The sequence below is a fragment of the Dasypus novemcinctus genome, chromosome 3 (assembly GCF_030445035.2).
Source record: "Dasypus novemcinctus isolate mDasNov1 chromosome 3, mDasNov1.1.hap2, whole genome shotgun sequence".
Classification (NCBI taxonomy): Eukaryota; Metazoa; Chordata; class Mammalia; order Cingulata; family Dasypodidae; genus Dasypus; species Dasypus novemcinctus.
In genome coordinates this window covers 37,752,606-37,772,924 of record NC_080675.1, presented here as the reverse complement: position 1 = coordinate 37,772,924, position 20,319 = coordinate 37,752,606, and the positions used below count along the sequence as shown (strand labels likewise).

The 20,319-nt window shown below is 35.0% G+C and overlaps 1 protein-coding gene across 6 annotated transcripts in view; it reads left to right on the top strand.

Moving 5' to 3' along the window:
- Positions 1-19,747, top strand: part of PCNX1 (pecanex 1) — a 171,693-nt gene extending 151,946 nt beyond the window's left edge. For all 6 annotated transcript variants that reach the window (XM_058293180.2, XM_071213836.1, XM_058293181.2 and 3 more), the window contains 6 exons: positions 5,946-6,176; positions 7,016-7,290; positions 9,409-9,614; positions 11,568-12,010; positions 12,441-12,581; positions 14,141-19,747. In XM_058293180.2, coding sequence (XP_058149163.1) covers positions 5,946-6,176; positions 7,016-7,290; positions 9,409-9,614; positions 11,568-12,010; positions 12,441-12,581; positions 14,141-14,281 — 1,437 coding nt within the window. In that variant the 3' untranslated portion in view covers positions 14,282-19,747. The remainder of the gene's footprint in view (positions 1-5,945; positions 6,177-7,015; positions 7,291-9,408; positions 9,615-11,567; positions 12,011-12,440; positions 12,582-14,140) is intronic.
- Positions 19,748-20,319: the final 572 nt, after the last annotated feature.

Below are 20,319 nucleotides of genomic sequence, written 5' to 3'. Positions count from 1 at the left end.
GTATTACTGGTCTTTATTGATCCTTCTTTACTTGACCTCCAAAATTATATCTTTCTTAGAAATCTTAAGAAAATATTCTGATCTGAAATCAAGAAAAATCTGGTTCATGCCAAGATATTAAATCTTAGTAGCCCAAACCTATGTTTCTTAAAGTGAGTTTGGATATTAATATTGCAGATTTGGTCCTGTACTTTAAAAAAAATTAACTAGTGACAAACTGGAAATAAAGGTCTATAGTTGCTATGATACTTGCTCCAATTTCATGGGATTATAATTCATACCTCTCCCCTGGATGAGTGTTAGCCAGCTCCAAATGCAGAGGTGTGTTATAAGTGGACTGCTGTTACTGAATTATGAGTTTCATTTATCATGCTAATATATAATAAAAGAAGGTTAGAATGGATTTAACTTAGTTAAATAATCCTAGTAGGGTAAAAAAATTATGAGACCCCCAAAATACACTTCCAAAGTCCTAAATCATTTCAAGAATATATTTCTAAATTAAGTTCTGGCAGTTGCTACTCTAATCATTCTACTTGACAATAGTTTTAAGATCTGATGATGGGAAGGCAGACTTGGCCCAGTGGATAGGGCGTCCGTCTACCACATGGGAGGTCCACAGTACAAACCCCGGTCCTCCTTGACCCGTGTGGAGCTGGCCCATGCGCAGTGCTGATGCACGCAAGGAGTGTTGTGCCACGCAGGGGTGTCCCCCGTGTAGGGGAGCCCCACTCGCAAGGAGTGCGCCCTGTAAGGAGAGCTGCCCAGAGCGAAAGAAAGTGCAGCCTGCCCAAGAATGGCGCCACACACACAGAGAGCTGATTCAACAAGATGACGCAACAAAGAGAGACACAGATTCCCGTGCTGCTGACAACAACAGAAGTGGACAAAAAAGAACACGCAGCAAATGGACACAGAGAGCAGACAACTGGGGAGGAGGGGGTTGAAGGGGGAGGGGAGAGAAATAGAAAATATATCTTTAAAAAAGAAAAGATCTAATGAAAGCAAACATAGGATAAGATTCATTAAAGTGCATCTGCTATGCTCATTTTTTCCCAAAGTTAAACCCTAAATAAAAGGTAAATTATTTTTCAATTATCTAAATATTGGAATTAAGTTAGCTTCTCACATTTTTAGGAGCATTATTAATAAGAGATAAATTATTTGAAAATCTCTGTGAAAAATGGGTATTATTTTGAGAATAATGAGGAAAATATTAATTTTGGATCAAACAGAACGGTCTGTTTTCAGACTAACTTTAGAATCTTCAGACAAAATTTAGTGGATTTAAAATAAAAGGATAATGATTTCAGATTAAAATATTTTTTAAAACTTCAGAATTTCTCAAGGTGCAAACTATGTATCTGTTGTATTAAAAAAAATATCTTTTATATGTCATAATTATCTACCAGCTCCTTACAGATATCTTCTAATTAATTCTAAACATTGTCAGTCCGAGAAGAAACTGAGGCACATGGTTCAAAACTTACAATGGTAGTTTCCAGACTTAGGCCTCTGCCTCTAGTCTCTCTACAAGTGCCCTTACCTATTTTTGCCAGGTTCATTTCCTTACACGTTCCTTTGACTATGGCATTATTGCCTGTGTCAGTGGTTTGCTACCTTCTTTTCAGGCCCAACACTCTTTGATACAACACACCTCCATCATTAGCCATGACTCAAAACAACAGTGATAAACAGGGATGGTAAGGAGGTAGAATCAGGACCTTGGAAGCAGTTGGAAAACTGCCTGGCAAATGCAGTCTAACCCGGAGAAGCTGCTTCTGTAATTCTGTTATACCCTGTAGAAGGATATAGATTGATTTACAAAGAAATAAACAGTAGTCATTTGTTGAGCATCACATTGATCCAGACATTGGCTACCTGTGAAGGCCTCTCAGACCAGGAAAAGACACATATACTCATGAAAATGCATAAAAGTGAACAGGCTTAGTAAAAACCAAGGCTACGCATACTTTGGCCATATCCATATGACCCAGCAATTCCACTCCTAGATAATTAAGAAAGAAAATGCAAGTCTACACAAAGACTTGTACACAAGCGTTAAGAGCAGCTTTGTTCATAATAGCCCCAAACAGGATACAGCTCAAATATCTATCTACAGATGAACAGACAAATTATGGTGTATCTGCAATGTAAAATATTACTCAGCAATAAAAAGGAAAGAACTACTGTTATACACTACATGAATTAATTTAAAATTTTATGCAGAATGAGAGAAGGCAGACAGATAAAGAGTATATGATTTTATTCACATAAAATTTAAAACAGGCAAAACTAATCTATAGTGACAAAGCAAGTTAGTGGTTCCTTGGGGTTGGAGGTAGAGATGGAATGCCAAAAGGCAGGAAGGGACTTTTTGGGGCAATGGAAATGTTCTGTGTCTAGATTGTAACAGCAGTTATATAAGAATGCATGTTTATCAAAATGCATCTAACTGTACACTTAAAATGAGTGCATTTTATTGTAAGCCTATGTCTCAAGTGATTAAAAGAAAAAGATTTTGTTTCCAGAGAACTAGAAATAAAAAATTTCTATTACTGTTTTGCCTTTTAGACAGTATTCGAAATAGTATGTTTTTAGTACTTTATATGGGTTTTTAGATTTTACTTTCCTTTTCATCTATTTTTTTAGTTCCCTAATTGAAGTGTTATATGTGCTTGCTTTTTAGAAAATCAAACTGTTATGATCTGTGTAATATTTATAATTGCATAGTGCCTACAGTGTACACAGAGCTTTCATATACATTCTATAACAACCCAGAAAATTATTTTAATCACAGTTTTGTGGGTAAAGATTAACTAAAACTCAGAGAGATGAAGCCAATTGCCTTTCTATTGTGTGTTCTCTTTCTTGTCCTCTTTTTAATCATCTTATACAACATCTTTCCTCCTCACTTGTTTTTCCCTTTTTATTAGTCTCTTTGAGGAATCACATGTTTGTTACAACTGAAATAAACAATTCAAAGGCCAATTGGGTTTACAAATGATATATAATGAAAATTTTAGTCTATGATCTTGATGACAGGGTTACTTTCTTATTAATCTTTATAGCCCCATATCTTAGCACAGTGCTTGGTGGCCAATAAATCTTTTTTAATGAAAGAGTTTAATTGTTTATAAGAAATAGTATCTCCTGTGCATATACTCATAACTTTTAAAGAGTATTTCTAAAATGCTTCAGAAAAATTTTCCCAGACATATTGGGAACATTATCTATTTATTTGAAAGATACTGAAAATATTAAATTTGGAGGTACCTCATTTTTTAATGGTTCTGTAGTATTGTGGAATATAATTTTTTGCCACAATTTATACACCCATTTCTTTATTCATGGACATTCTGCTTGTTTCAAATATTTTGCTACTGAAACCATGCTGCACTGATGTACATAGAACTTAAAATATTTATTCAGGGGAGCCAGTGTGGCTCAGTGGTTAAACATCAGCTTCCCATATCAAGGGCCCTGGTACCTAAATAAATAAATAAATAAATAAACAAACAAACAAACAAATTAATTAATTAATTCAACCATCTTAAGTCCAGCAAAAAGAAGTATTTTAATAAGATTAAACATTCTCCACTTTTTGGCATGTCTAGTGATTTCCACCATTGTTGTCCATTTTATTAAAAATGTGGTTATCACCTATATGTCTCAACTTCCCTTTCCTGTTCAAGTAATTGCACCAATACTACCATACAAAGATGATATTATACCCAAATTATTTGCTAATAGAGAAGCACATTATATAACATTTAGACATCTCCTATTACAGGAAAGTGTGAACTTAAAGGTTAGGGTGGTTGTGTACAATGTACAAAAGTAAAAAACACTTATCAGGGAATGAATGATAGCTCAAGTGGTTGAGCACCTGCTTCCCATGTACAGGTTCCTGGGTTTGTCCCCCAGTATCGCCTAAAAAAACAAAAAAAACTCTCATTGGAGAGCAGATGTAGCTAAGTCGTTGAGTGCCTGCTTCCCATGTATGAAGTTCTGGGTTCAATCCACAGTACCTCCAAAAACAAAAATTTACTTATCAGTATTTTAATTGATGAGGCTGTCTGAGATCAGATTCACTAGAGGTAGATCCAGAGTCTGGGATTCTTGTGTGAAAGATTTAATGGGCAAATGTTCTCAAGAAAATTCTGTGAGGGAGTGATGGAAGTAGAGAAGAAGCTAAGCAAAGATTATTTCATCTGTCCTCTAGCCTCAACCTGATTGAAGAGGGAGCTCTAGAAGGTAAATAACACCAAGAGTTGTGTATCACCCGCTCTTCATAAGCAAGAGAGGAGTAAACCTCCCCCAGCATTTTCTGCCGAGGAAGCTCCCATTAGCTGAAGGCAATTCTTAAGAGAGGGAAACAGCTGTGAGCTGTGAGGAGCCAATAGTAAAAGCATTGGAGAAATGAGTGCACCAGTCTAAAGAAATCTAGATGAGGCACCCAGTGCGGTCCTGCTGAAGGCTTATTTTCTCATTCTCCTAGCATTTTCTCACTAGACTCCAAGGTCCATAAGAGCAGTGCTTGTATCTGTATTTTGTTCCCTACTTTTCCCCAGTGCCTAACACAGTGCCTGACAATAAGCACCCAGTTCCTACAGACTTTATGCTATAATTATCTTAATCTTTTCACTGACCTTTTATGTCTTTTCTCCTGTAGGTTTCCTTGCCCGGCACCCTTTACCTCTCCGTATTCCTTTCCTTCACAGTACCTATCTGCATCCACTGAAATTATATTCATGTTTTTATGATCTATTTTGTTTTAAGATCACATAATATTTTTTATCAGAATGAAAATTACTCTGAAAATCTGGATTCAAGTGTTGACATTACCATTTATTGACTTTCTAAAGCTAGGAAGCAGTTGCGTCTTTTTGAGCTTCAATTTTGACACTTATTATTAAAATGGGGGTATTATCTGCTCAACTACTTGACAGGTTATTGTAAGAGTCAAATGAAATAGTGTATCAGAGTTTTTTTCACACTGGTGAAGCAATATTCACATGCACAATACTATTCTCATATAGTCCTAACCCCAGACTTAAAGGCTGCATCCTTGGGATGTTGGCTTCCTACTCTCACTCTTCTCCCCTTCAGAGAGCACACACTGCAGTCAGTCAGCTAGAGTACAAATTGATGACTTTATTGGAAGTAAAAACCTGTCTACTTCCCAACAATAAATATGAAGGTAGCTAATACAGTCATGCCATTTTAAAAATTGAGATTAGTGTTACTGTTATTTGGGTGTCTTGTGTCCCCTGTTAATTTGTAAGTTATTTCATATACTCCTTTGTTTCATTCTTACTCCTTGTCACAGAATCTTGCACATGGTACATATTGAATAAATATTTATCAAATCAATGAGTAGTTAGTTATTAAGACCAAGAGATTTTTTAGGGAAGATTTTACTAGTTCCTCTAGGGCTACAATCTTTAATCTGTTCTCAAGGCTTACAGCTGTGGGACATCGTTCTTACCTAGATGGGAGGCAGGACAAAATGGCAAATTGGAATCATTCAAGATAAGAAGTGGCTTTTTGTGTGTGAAAAAATGCCTAGTTAAAAAGAAACACCTCAAAGAAATGTATATATATATCAATGAACATGAAAACCCAGCTTGAATGAGAAAAACATATAAAAATTGAAAATGGTCTCTGTTTATATTAAACTTAGAGAAGAGGACTGGATTGATGAATTTACAAAAGCAGGATAGCCGAAATGAGCTAATTCCTAACCTGGTTATGTTTAAGAATCTGTCACTTATTTCTAATAATATTAACACCTGCTGATGTGAAAATACTCAAACCAGTTTTTAAGACTTTTCATTCAGTAACTAATTTAGTAACTACAGAAATTTGTATCATGCTGGGAGTCATTCTCTTTTTTTTTCTTAACCTGAAAACTGCATATACTTTTTATTTTGGTGTTTAAGGATCACTTCACTTCTCCAGATGAGTATGATGACCCTACTGTGCTCTATGAAGCTATTGTATCTCATGAAAAAAATCTTGTGATAGCCCATGAAGGAGATCCCGCATGGCGGAGTGCAGTGCTTGCCAACTCACCGTCCTTACTTGCTTTGCGTCATGTCATGGATGATGGTGCCAATGAATATAAAATCATCATGCTCAACAGGCGCTACCTTAGCTTCAGGGTCATTAAAGTAAGTTTTAATGCATTTATTTGTATCTGAAAGAAATGGATTTTAGATCATTGGATCCAAACTTTTAAACAGTGATTGAAATTCTCTTTTACAGAAAAGAAATAATGACCTTACTACGTTAGAGTTTATTGTTTATGAGCACTTAATCTGACTTATTTTGTCAGTAATCTATTTTGTCTTCTGAAATTTTTTCAAGTACCATTAACATTTTTGTAGTTTTTTAGCCATCATATGGCAGGTTTATCCATTTTATATGAGATCTGAGCAGCATCTTTCCTTAAAAAGTTCAACATATTGTGCATATGATGTGATTCCTCAGTTGCAAAACAGTGGCATAGCTTATACTTAATAGCAACCAGTAGCAACTGTAAATGGTTCATTCTCACTTTTCCATGTTTCTTTTTTAAACATCTGACACTTTAGGAGGCTTTATTTGTAAGTTTTTATTTGCATAGTTGATAATGGTTTACTTTTTATCTGTCATTTAATCAGCTCCCAAATATCAGAAGTATCCTTTCAACTCTTAAATATTTGTCACCTCATTTCTATAAAAAATATCTATTAGCTCAGTTACAAAATTCATGTTCCTCCAGTTGGAAGAACTAAATGAACTATAACATTTTATTGGTAATTTTATAAGACCTAGCAGGGGAAAGAACTCTGTAGGTACTTAATATTTAACAGTGTGCTCTGACAAAGGAAATTGCTTAACTCCTATTCAGATGTGACCCACTTATAGTTATCCCTGCTTTTCACAGGTGGCTATCATAATGTCTTTTGTATCCCTCCCAGTACTGCTCTTGATCCTTTAACCTTATTCCCTTTTGTTTGGTTTTCAGGTCAATAAGGAATGTGTCCGAGGTCTTTGGGCAGGACAACAGCAAGAGCTTGTTTTTCTACGTAACCGTAACCCAGAGCGAGGTAGCATCCAAAATGCAAAGCAAGCTCTGAGAAACATGATCAACTCATCTTGTGATCAACCTATAGGCTATCCAATCTTTGTTTCACCCCTGACGACTTCTTATTCTGACAGTCATGAACAGCTAAAGGATATTCTTGGGGGACCTATCAGCTTGGGAAATATCAGGAATTTTATAGTGTCAACCTGGCACAGGTGAGGAATGCATGGGGCTACATTTTTAAGTTGTGGTATGTTCTGACCCCCTTAACCTAGGCAGTGTGCATTGACCATCACCTGGGAATCTTGTAGGAAAAATCCAGTTTTTTTAAAAACTCAAATGGCATGCTGTAAATCTATCGTCTGAATTTCAGGAAGTAGAACCAGAACATTTTTATTTTCAAAATATTATTAGATAAATCTGTGCAATTCTGGTTAAGATCCATTGCTATAGCATTTGGTAATTTTTTTATTTTTTATTTTTTATTTTTTTACTATTTCTTGCAGCATATTGCCACTACTAGAATGCATGAGCCAACAAACAGAGTGTATTAGTCGGTCAAAGGGGTGCTGATGCAAAATACCAGGAATCTGTTGACTTTTATACAGGGTATTTATTTGGGGTAGAAGCTTACAGTTACAGGCCATAAAGCATAAGTTACTTCTCTCACCAAGTCTGTTGCCATGTGTTAGAGCAAGATGGCTGCCAACCTTCAGCCTTCTTCTTCCTCTTGAGGCTCCATATGGTCCCAGCTTCTTCAAAAATTAGCTGTAGGCTGGGATAAGTCTCATCTCTTTTCCAGGGCATGTTTCTCTCCAGGCTCAGCTGCTTTGTTCTCTCCACAAGGTCAGGTGTCGACTATCAGGCTCTCTCTGTCTCTCCCAGGGCCTCTGCCGTGTCTATGGAGCCGTTTCTATTCCTCTGTGTTCTTCTCCTGTGTGTTTACTTCCCTGGGTTCCAGCATCCAAAAAACTCCATACTCTGTCTTCTGCCATGTCTTTTCCCTGTGAGTCCCTGTGGTAGGTGGGGATTCAATATCCTACTGATGTGCCCCAATCAAAGCCTTAATCATAATTTAATCCTTTAAGAGTGAAACCTCTGAATCCAATACGTTCTGATATGCTCAGAGGAACAAACCAATTCACAAACATAATCCAAGACCTATTTTTGGAATTCATAAATAATACCAAACTGCTACACAGGGCAAGTTAAGAAAAAACATATGAAACTTGTTTTAAGTTGATTACTTTCTTCTGTTTTATCATTGTGTTCCAGCAGTAGCGCGAGTATTCTGTACATGTTGAAACTCCTGGTTGTACAATGCAGAGATACTACTGCCTTTTTAACATTCAGTCATCACCCAAATCACAAATATAGAGAGACTTTAAGTATGCACACGAAATTTTATTCTACCTTTTGTCTAATGATGCATGGTATAGGAACGCCGTGATTTAATGCATGATTGGGGGAAAAAAACTGTGAATGTTGTTTCAATTTCGTGAGAGTTGTTCTTCAGATTCTTAGAGTAGAAAGCAAGAAAACTGAGAGAAGACAGAACGTTAAAATTACCAGCGTTAAAGAAAAACAGCATCTGGTAAAGAGAGCAGCAAATACTCAAATAGATGTTTTGAATTCTAGAATACCCATTGCTTAGAGTAAAGTTCCACCATTTTAACATCAGTCCCTATCCAAACAAAAAGGAGAACATAAATCTAGGTGGTGATCAAAAATTTTTCTTTACAAAACATATCTTTAGTGCTGAAATTACCTTAAAGAGGTTAAGTTCTTTCCACATAAGAGAAATAGCATGGAAATAGGGTGCCCACCTACCCTTGGTTTGCCAGGGATTGAGGGGTTATCCTGAGACATCAGACCCTCAGTGCCAAACTGGGATAATTATGACCAAACCTATGCGGTTACTCCTATATAGAGATTTTTTTTTTTTAATAGTAAAGAAGAAAAGTGATTGCAGCAGCTTTCTCCAAGTGTGGCATAGCAACAGTACAAGTAAGTTAGGTGTTCAGGGGGTTGCATACTTTAGGGCACTGAACAGATACCAGCAAGAATTTTAAATTATACCTGTGTTATGTACTTGCTCTTCATGTGGTGTAATAAAGATGATCAAGTGCGTACAGACTGGAAAGAATTGAGGCAGTGAATATAAGCAGGGGTTAGTTCTTAAGCCATTTTTTAAATGTATAATGGACTCATTTTTGTTCCTTTTATTGATTGCACCATAAGACTTTCCAAGGTGAACATTAGAAGCATGAACAATTCAGAATAGCTATCCTGAAGTGACTTGGGACTGATGCTTTCTCTTCTGTTTGCTCTAGGTTAAGGAAAGGCTGTGGAGCTGGATGTAACAGTGGTGGCAATATTGAAGATTCCGATACTGGAGGTGGAATTTCCTGCACTAGTAACAATGTAACAACTGGCAATGATCCCCACAGCCATGTGTCCCAAGGAAGCACTGGAAATCCAGTTCAAGGATCAGGAACAGGACTCCATCCACCTGTCACATCTTCTCCTCCAACACTAGGTAGTATGAAATAAAATTGTGTGTGTAATGTTAGCCTCTTAGCTGTTGGGGTTTAGTTAGTATGTGTGTATAATATAAATAGAATATTTTGTTTGATTCCTCATGAAGTTCGACATTGTCCCATTTGGTTATATTATTTGATATATTCATAAAATATATATTTATAGGTACTGCTCTTTTTTACTTGATATTTGACATAAACACTTTATTCAAAATATTAAAGTCTTTGTAAATATAATTTCTGATGACTAATTTTTGATTAATCTCTTTTATGTCTCCTGTTGGACAATTATTTGGTGTCTTCTAACATAATGCGGTGATTTTATACATAAATTGTTGTAATCACTGTTTTCTAGGTTGTAGACTTAAAAATGGAACCACAAGTCAAAGGTTATGAGCAAGTTTAAAAATCTTGATACATAATGCCAAAAATCTTTTTAGAAAGATTTTTTACTAGTTCATACTTGTATCCAACCTTTTTCACCCAGCTTTGAATATTATCACTTCCCACCTCTGTTCCCTGCCTACCCAGGGAGCAGGAAAAGGGGTGGTTTTTAATTTCATTGTTTTAATTTGAATCGCTCTGATACCTAAGATTGGAAATTTTTAAATGAGTTTATCAGTTGTTCTCTTCTTGAAGTATCTATTCAAGTCTCTTTCCCAATTTTCCATTTGGTTATCTTTTTCTTACTAATTTATATTTGTATATTCTAGATTTGAGCTCGTCATCTGTTTTCTGTACCACAAATATCTTTTCCCATTCTGTCTCTTGGCTTTTCACTGTCTTGCCTTCTTTTGATGAGAACTCCTTGTTTTAATGTAGAGCAATTTACTAATCTTTTCCTTTATGATTAGTACTTTTGTATCCTATTTAAGAGAATTTTTTTCCCTATCCCAAGGCCAAGGAGGTGTTCTTCTTTGCTCATTTACCTTTTATATAAGATCTACAAGCCACCTGGTATGTTGTTGGTCTCTTATTTCATCTCTTTCCATATGGCTATCCAATTGATCCAGCACTGTCCTTTCCCCACTGCTTTGCATGGATCAGATAAAGACTTATGAAATTTGTTTAAATTGGCGGGGGGGCATCCATTGGGACTGGAATTGTCTGCATTTCTAAATAGTTGTGTGATCAACATTTTGAGTGTTCTTTCTTTACTTGAGTGAAAGCCTAAAATGTTCAATAGGTTCTTGAAATATATCTTTTGTTCTTACATTGATTAGGCTTTTTAACTTTCAAATTAAAAGTACATGCAACTGTGTTTTCTGTATTCCTAATGATTATTTTCTCGTAATCATCACATTACTTTTAAGAGTCAGGAAAAAAGGCAAGCCACTAAAAAAAATGACACAGAAAACCCAACTGTTTGGTATTACTGACAGTTTGTACTTAGTACTTATTCCTTAATGTATATGAAAATTAGGTTGTGGTTTTATTCACTCTCTTTTGGTAGTGTAGCTTATCATTGGAATAGATTGAAATGGCAGCAACACTGCGCTTAACAAAGAGTAGTTACAGGGCTTACCACATAGTAGGTTCTTAATAAATATTTCTGACTGACTCATTTCCATGAGATGTTTCATTTCTAGTGTATTAAAGAGGTATTCTTTTTATTCAGAAATATTTCTGTTAAATATATTTTAGGATTGATCCCCAATCTTAAATCCTGATATGTGCTGTGAATTATCTGTGTGTCTTTCTTATGTCCCAGTATTTGAATTTTGAAAACCTGCAGCAAATAAAGATTATATTATAAAATCCACACAAAGAAACAGATCTCAGATATTTATTATATTTTGATAGCTTTTAAAAGTTTTAGATATTAATGAGAAATGCTATAAATTTGCCTTGAAATTGCTTAAGGGAGAAAGTCTTAGAAACAAGAAAACAAAAGAATTGTATTTGAACAACTCCACTTTGAATGAGTACTGTTGTTGTTCCTCCTTCTCTAGGCACCAGCCACAGCTCTCACTCTGTACAGTCAAGCCTGGTCAGACAGTCCCCTGCTCGGGCCTCGGTAGCCAGCCAGTCCTCGTACTGCTATAGTAGCCGGCACTCATCTCTCCGGATGTCCACTACAGGATTTGTGCCTTGTCGGCGCTCCTCCACCAGTCAGATATCACTCCGAAACTTACCATCTTCCATTCAGTCCCGCCTCTCTATGGTAAACCAAATGGAACCCTGCAGTCAGAGTGGCATGGCCTGTGTGCAGCATGGCCTTCCTTCTTCCAGCAGCTCCAGCCAAAGCATCCCAGCCTGCAAGCATCATGCTCTCGTGGGCTTTCTTGGGACAGATGGAGGTCAGAGTAGTACCACTGATGTGCAGCCAGGCAACAGCTTAAGTCCTGCCAATAATTCACATGCCAAAAAGGGAGAAGTGATTTACAGAGTTCAAGTGAGTAAGCCCAGAAATCTTTTTACTGTTCCTATTACTCATTTGTTTTCATTTCTTCTATTTGCTGAGTGAAGGACTCTTGTGAAAACACAACTTATGTTACTTAGTCTGAAGACTAGAACGTTTTTGAGTTGGAAAATAAAAGTTTCTGCCAGCTTAAAAACTGAGAGCAAGCAGTTTTTGCTATTATGGTATTTATTCCCTACTTTGCCGTTGGCATGTGGCCATTATGATAAGGTCTACCAGAAGGCTAAGAGGAATTTGGGAGGTGGTTCTTTAGATTGTTTTTATTCCATTACAAACAGTGGAGAACTTGAGATACAACGAGTCCTGTGATGTAATCACAAAGAAATTTTGTTTGAAACTATATAATTTTCCATCCTCAAGGGAAAAATGAATTGGATATGATTCCTTTTTATTTACAATATAGATTGTGGATCCTAGTCAAATTCTGGATGGGATCAACCTATCAAAAAGAAAAGAGCTGCAGTGGCCAGATGAGGGAATTCGGTTAAAAGCTGGGAGAAACTGTTGGAAAGACTGGAGTCCTCAGGAAGGCATGGAAGGCCATGTAAGTTCTCTTATGAAGCTGTCTGGTTCTCTGACTTTGTTGTAAAATCTGACTGACTTCTTTTCAAGGTTTTAGGTGATTTATATATACTTAGGCTTAGTTCTCAAATACAGTTTTATCCAGCTTTGATTCTGGCCTTTCCTTATTAAAAAGGATTGATTTTTAATTATAGAGCTTTGGCCTTAGTTTTGTTATTACTAAGCTAAATATCTTTTATTTATTGCTTAAAGATTCATCATGTCACAAATACTCATTCTCTAATTGCTAGTCCATTTTACTTAATCGTGATAAATATTACTCCTTCCTACAACGTGATGATGCCCAGTTGACTCCCTTTATTAAAGGGAGACCCATTCTTCACTGAACACTGTTACTTTTATTTCAACTGAAATTCAATAAAATCCTTGATTTCACTTTGTTTTTTTTGTTTTGTTTTGTTTTTGTTTAGCCCACTGAGAAGGGAGATAATTAAGTTACCATAAGTTCTCAAGTACTGTTATTGAACACATGTAAATATTCCCCAGTACCACATGGCATTGAGGTTTCCTGCATAGATGATTGTCTCTTGATCAGATATAGAAATTAGAGGACTCTGGATTTGAGTCCCTAAATCTGTATTCCCTGATATCATAACTACTAGCCATATGAGGTTTTAAATTTAAATTAACCTAAATTAAGTAAAAATAGTCATTGTTTCTTAGACTCACTAGCAACATGTGGCTACCATGTCAGACAGACCAGAGTATTTCTACTTCAAAAAGTTCTAATGGATAGCCCTGCTCTGAACTCTTCAGAAATGCCTGACATTCAAAGATATACTCCCCAAATTAGTAATAATACAACATGGAAATCAATGAGAGAAGAGTACCCTAAAATAACAATGGAAGTAACCAGAGAAGGTCTTTTCTGATTAGATGCCCCCAGAAAATACATTTTTTCTTAAAGAAAGCTTTTCAGAATCAATGTAAACAAGATTTCTCTTCCCCACCCCTACCTCCATCTTTCTCCTCCCATTAGCTAGTAAAGAATCTTTACATAGGAGAAACACTTTTTTAAATATGTTCACTTTAAATATGTACTTTTCTAACACCTAATAAATTGCTAAATAAATATAGGACTTTGGTGAGGAAAATAAAACCACATAGAAAATATAAATAATTATTTTCTATATTTTAGAAAACATAAAGTTATTATATTTTTATAGTAATGATGACTGACTATATTCTGAAAATAAGCAGACCATTAGAATGAAGGTCCAATTCTATTCTGCTGTATTTGTACAGTATAAATTTACTTGACTGTAGGAGAATAAAAGTCAACAATCCCTCTCCCACAAGTCCTCATCCTGTTATCTAGGTTTTTTGTAACATTTTCAAGAGGATTTAGTTTATGCTTACACTCTTGGTGAGTTTGACTTAAAAGTACTCTTTGAATCGATACCAATCAACCTTCAAATCATGCATCCTTATTGCTACTTGTAATCCTAAATGAGGTATCAAAATTTCCGAGTGTGTTCAAAGTGTCTGCCAATAACTTCTTGTTTTAATCTGAATTGTCAGGTGATTCACCGATGGGTGCCTTGCAGCAGAGATCCAGGTACTAGATCCCACATTGACAAAGCAGTACTTCTGGTCCAGATTGATGACAAATACGTGACTGTAATTGAAACTGGGGTACTAGAACTTGGAGCTGAAGTGTGATCCTGCCTTTTTTATAACTACATTTCTTTTCCCTCTCAATTTCAAGACATTGGGAAAAGAGAGTAGAAAACAGAAGACACCTGCAGATTTCACTTTGATCCTGTATGGGAGAGACTTGAAAATAGAGTGGGCTTGGTTAAGCGCCCTTCACCCTGACTTCTGTCACTGTTTCCATCTCCAAATAAAGCTGAAATATTTTTTTAAGTTAGCTGCCAAGAAAATATTTTGCATGAAGGAGAAAAGTTCTGTTAAAATACAATCTTGAAAAAAGTTTTTTTCCTATGCATTACCTATGCTTTAAATCAACAAACTCTTCATTTCTAAATGATGATCTCATATTTTTCTAATTTCTTTGCCAAAAATAATTGCTATGTTTTGTCATAGATCACGAAATCCATTTACCTTAATTTTTAAAAGCAGACCAGTATAACAAACCTTCAGTTTGACATATCGCAGTGTAAAAGTTTAATGTGTACAGTGAAAGAGACTATGAACAGACATAGATTTATCTTATTCCTTGAGCGCTAAAAACTTTAATGAAAAAAAAAACTGCACTAATTTTTTACTACAATGCACTAAAGTCTGAGATTGCTCAGAACATTTATTTATATATAAAAAATAAAATACCATTATTTAAATTGCCTTTGGGATTAACCCCCTTCCCTTTCCTTAAAAATATAGGTAGCAGAAACTGCACTGCTCATTTTCTGTTAGTAGTCTGTGCTTCATGCCAGTAAATTGGATTTTTTCTTAAGAATACTAACTCTCATGACATACATTGCTTTGTCATTAACATTTCCCAGAGCCTAGTCAGTGAATCAGTCATGTGAACACTACTGCCAGCTACTGTGTCCACATTTCAGGTGAGCTCCAGTGCAGGGTGTTATACGCCATGTGCTTTGCTCCTCTCCACAGGGGCAAACACTACTGAGGGCAATTCTGGGAAGAAAATACTTTTGCTTTTCAAAGAAGAAGATAAATACCCCAGGACTTTAAAAAAGGATTGCCTTTTATTTTAAGAGTCTTAGCTCTTGAAATTATTTATATGCAGTTCAGTTAATCGCATAAAACTTTTTTCCAAACTTATCAAAATGGTACAGTTATTACTAATATCCCTCTTTAACAACTTCACCTTTTATTTTCCTCTTCTTTTTCTATTACTTGAATTTTATTTCCTGTAATTTATAGCATATATCTGAATTTGAAATATTTATAATTGTGAAATTGATTCATGTTGTTTCATAACTTAAATTGTATCGGTTTTTTAAATGCGTGGATTCAGGGAAATACATAACTCAGATTTACCATTGGATTTGGTGGGAGCTGCAATTTAGGTTAAATTTGTAACTCTTTGCATTTTTTAATGCTAAGAGAAGAGAATTTTCTTTCTCTCCCTAAGAGCATTTTCTCTTTTGAAACTCCAAAGAAGATTGTGTATATCTCATGTGATGAGCATTTTAGGAGCAGCCATCATTCTGACACCCCCATCCCACACCCCATCAATGGATAGTAAAAAGAAGCAGTTGAAATTAATTGTAAAAATATGTGCTATTTAACATAGTATATAAAAAAATACTATTATTTCAACATTTGGCACCAACTGTATTTCAAGAATTCAAGAGCCAAATGTTGGTAGAGTCTTATGTATTGGATAGCACAGGTTTGATGTATCTTTTGAGGAGGTAATGAGAAAGAAACTGTTTTTCCTACAAATGCTGAAGCCAACTGCACCATATAGTACAACCATACAACATTACAGGAGAGGAATGAAAACTAAAGAAGTAAAGAGCTAATATACAGCATCTTAATGTATTGCCACTCTGAAACCTATTTTCTTTTTTTCTAAAAGGTTTTAGAGTTTTGTGGTAGTTCAGTACCCAATGCGCCTCATGTTGACTTTTCCATAGACTTCACATTTTGCAAAATTTCCTGCTTAAAACTACATTTGACAAATGATAGACTGAACCTTTGCACAAAGGTACCCTTTCTGAACTGCCCATTTAGAAATATACTTTCCCGATAGTCATTGTGTTAAATTTGTATTTCCTCAAATTGGCAAATCTCCAATATGCCATTAAAATTCAATATTCTTTTTTTTGTTTTTTGAAACTGAATATATGATCTATATCTATCTCTGTATTAAATCTCCTCAAAGGAATTATCCACCCTGGTACTGGTTCCCTTTCTGAAATGATTATGAATCCTTCATGGTCATTGTCTAGGTGAGTAGATAAGTGGAGCCTTTTCAGTCTTAGATGGAAGATAATTCATTTTCTCACACAGAATAAAAAATCTGAATTTCAATTTCAATCAGAAGAGCTAGAATTATTTGTAGTCCTAGCCCCCCAAAAATATTAAACACATCACATACTAGGCAAAGTTAGATCTCAGTGCATGGCTAGATTTTATATGTAACATATGATTGATTTGGGGTAGTAGTTAATGGGCATTTTTTCAAAATAAGTAGGATTTTGTTGTCATATAGTCCTTTAGTGAATTTATGAATTAGGAACCCTAATAAGCAGTGTCCCTATGTAAGTCTGAAACTTAGTCTTTTAAAAATCATAAATTTCTCATTTCATCAGGAGAAGCAGTGATAATTAGAAGTCATGTCTTAAGAATAATTTGACCTAAATTATTCTACCTAGAAATAGACACATTTTCATTAATTAAAATGATCATAAATCTTCCTTTTTTTGTTGTTGAGAATAGTGAGCTATTTCAATTCTCTGCTTAACCTTTTTCATTACTTTCATTAGTATATAAGACTCCAGCATACATTAGTATCTTTTATGTATTTTTACATTTCAGAGTTTTCAGTTTAGTTATAATTTCCAAAACTAAATTTTAGAGTCCCATAATTTGAAAGTAAAAATGTATAATTGAAACACCAAATTTTTATTTCCTCTAAATAGAGTTGCATTTTTGGTATCTTTCTGTTTTGCTCTCATTTGATTTTGTTGTTCTTCCCCCATTTGAGACAAGGACAATCCTAGAATGAGTTTCAAATTAACTTTTTTTTTTATTACGTAGAGGCAAACAAATACATTTTATAACTCCATATCTCTAAATTAAGCTTTTGGCTAATCTCTCAGTTTATGATTTGGTGTTGAGTCCTCTTTTTATACCATTTTCAATACTTCATAAAACTTGAAATATTGACTTTTTGCTAAATGTTAATATTTACAGATTTGGGAAAGTAGTTGGTGCACCTGTGTATTTTTTAAGGTATGAGGAGATTAATTTTCAGGAAATTAGTGATCTAACTTTAACAATGATCTGCCTTCTTTGAATTTCCGTTATTGAAAGGAAGATAAAATTCCATTTGATTTGAAATATTTTTTAAAGTATTTCAGGCATAGCTGAGAATTCACTAATCCTTGAAACAGAAGGTGTCAGACAATATCGCCAGTGAGATATGGAAAATTGTTCTTTATACCAAATGTCAGGCAGTGAGCATACAAGGTTTTATTTAGGAAACCATAGCTGAATTAAGAGGGTGTGTTTTTTCTCTTGCATTGGTTTATTTTTCCTTTTCATATCACAGAATCTTTAAAAGCTTCACCTCAGAGCCAGAATAATTCAACCTTAGTAAATACCACTTCACCTCTGACCAGCATCCTTCTGCCTGTCCTTAGAAACTTTTCACTTGGTAGATCACTACATCAAAGCATTCCTCCAGAACTAAAATTGTAATCAAACTTAGGATTTTCCCAGAGTCTCAAAAACTGTCCTCAGCTCTTAGCTTACTTTCAAGCGTAATTCCTCCTAAATAAATGTGTGACTTGAAGAAAAGGTAGTTTAGTAATTTTATGTGAGAATCCTTTGGGTTTACTAGCTACTAAACCATAAACCACTGCCCAGATTCTTGATTACTTTTGTATTTATTTTAATTACTTTTTCTTGTATATGGACAAAGCCCTGACTGGGTTTTTGTTTTGTTTTGATTTTTGTTTTTAAGTCTTCTGTATTCATCCCCACACTTTTTAGTTTTGTAATATATTCATAAAATATTACTTTGGGCAGAGACCTAGTTAATTTTTTCCTTTGGTAGGATACATTGTTCATATAAAATATAAAAGATCTTTTTTTTTCCTAGTGGCTTTCCTTTAATTCCTAAATGACTGGAGAAAATAATTTCAATCAATGCTAAGATAATAAATTGGATCCTGACTTAATTTACTATTAGTTCATGGAACTTCAAACTTTGTTTTAGTCTTATATGGAAAATAGGGATTTATTGATCTGGAGAGAGGAAAATTAGATGCTATCATATATTTAGGCAGCATAAATTGTAATACTATGTTTGATATGTATAGCTTTTTTATGAGTATTAAAAAACCAGCTCCTCTTTTCTTTCTCATTAAAAAAAAAATTCTGGTTGATATGTACCCAGACCTTATCATTATAACTTGCTACGTATTTAGATAAGAACTGTGATTGGAAAGAAATTAATTATGTAAGTAGATCTGGTAGGATATGAGTGGAATATTAATTTTGCTTGAAACAAGTATATTTTATGTTTTGAATCACCTAACCAGAGTCATTTGCCAAGAACTACGTGATAAGCATTTTTCTCTATTGCCTAGTAAGTCACGTATTCTTCGTGAATTTGGGAAAGTAACTCTGTGAGCTGGACTTTGTTATCTGCCATTTTATGGAAGCAACATAACATTCTTTGGGGGAACCAGAGATGATCATCACCACAGGGCTATATGACAGCTTTGTTCTAAGACTTTTATACCTATTATATAGGCTTGTACCTTTTTTTTTTTAACGCCTCAGCTCTGTACCTGATAGTTATGATTCAGTGACGCCAAGCAAGGAGGAATAAAGGTTATCAAACACTGTGATGAGAATGAATTCCTTGGCATTACTTGCACAGATGAGGTGATACCCTAGAATTTAAAACAGAATAGAGAATGAGATGGCTGCTCCAGATGGCTTTTGGGTTTAGCGTACTTGTGGTTGTACAAGATTTTTAAAATATATGAACCTTGATTCTACAACCAAAATAATAGAAATGGGGAAAAATCATGTCTGCTTATACATTTTAAAAGCTTATAGTTAAGTAAAAGTAAATTGTATAAACTGATTATGTTAACGCTATACAAGTCTGGCAGTGAGCTCTGAATGAGGAAATGGAAGGAGGAATGTTAAAAATGATTCTAGGAGGATAGTTTTGAGGAGGAAAAGTTTTACCTTTTCTGATCATGGGCTCTGAAAAGTATTCATTGCCTCTACCAGCATTCAGTTATAAACCAGAGATAAGGATATATGTACTCGCGCGGGTCTGTGAGTGTGTGTGTCTGAGAGTATGTTATTCTAAACAGCTTGTAAATATTGTAGTTGTTTAAAATGGAAAATAAAAAGCTGAGATTTTTTTTTCAAATATATTGCATTAAAAATACAGTATTGACAGTGGATAAAACAAAACACTGAGGAAATAAATTTTTTTTCATTTTGCCTGCTGTCCATTATTGTCAAATTAAGAAAAAATCGAGTATACCATATTAATTTCTGCATGACATATTCTTACATGTATACTTGTTTCTGACATAATCATCTTAAACAGAAGCTTTGGCCTATAAACTTGTGATTCAACTTATAGCAGATTAGAAGTGTATTAGTCAGGGTTCTCTATGGAAACAGAATCAACAGGAGATATCTGTCAATAGTAGGCGATTTTGTAACAGTCTCTTATGTGACCTTGGGAATGCACAAGTCCAGGTTCCGCAGTTAGGCTGCAAACCAGGACTCCAGTGAAAGTGTTTAATGAGTTTCCAGGAGGCATTGGCTATCCAAAGACAGCTTGGAAATTCTCCCTGAATGCTGAAATCACTTTCCCTTTTAAGGCATGCCCTGATGTACATGTAATTAGCTATCTATGCAGTAAAGTCACTGGCGAGCAATGTCCATACATGTCCTTTTATTACAATTAGCCCAGTGCTTGCTTGACCAAACAACTGGGCACAATTGTCTGGGAGAGTTGACACATTAGCCTAACCATCACAGAAGCGTTCGTATATCATATTAAA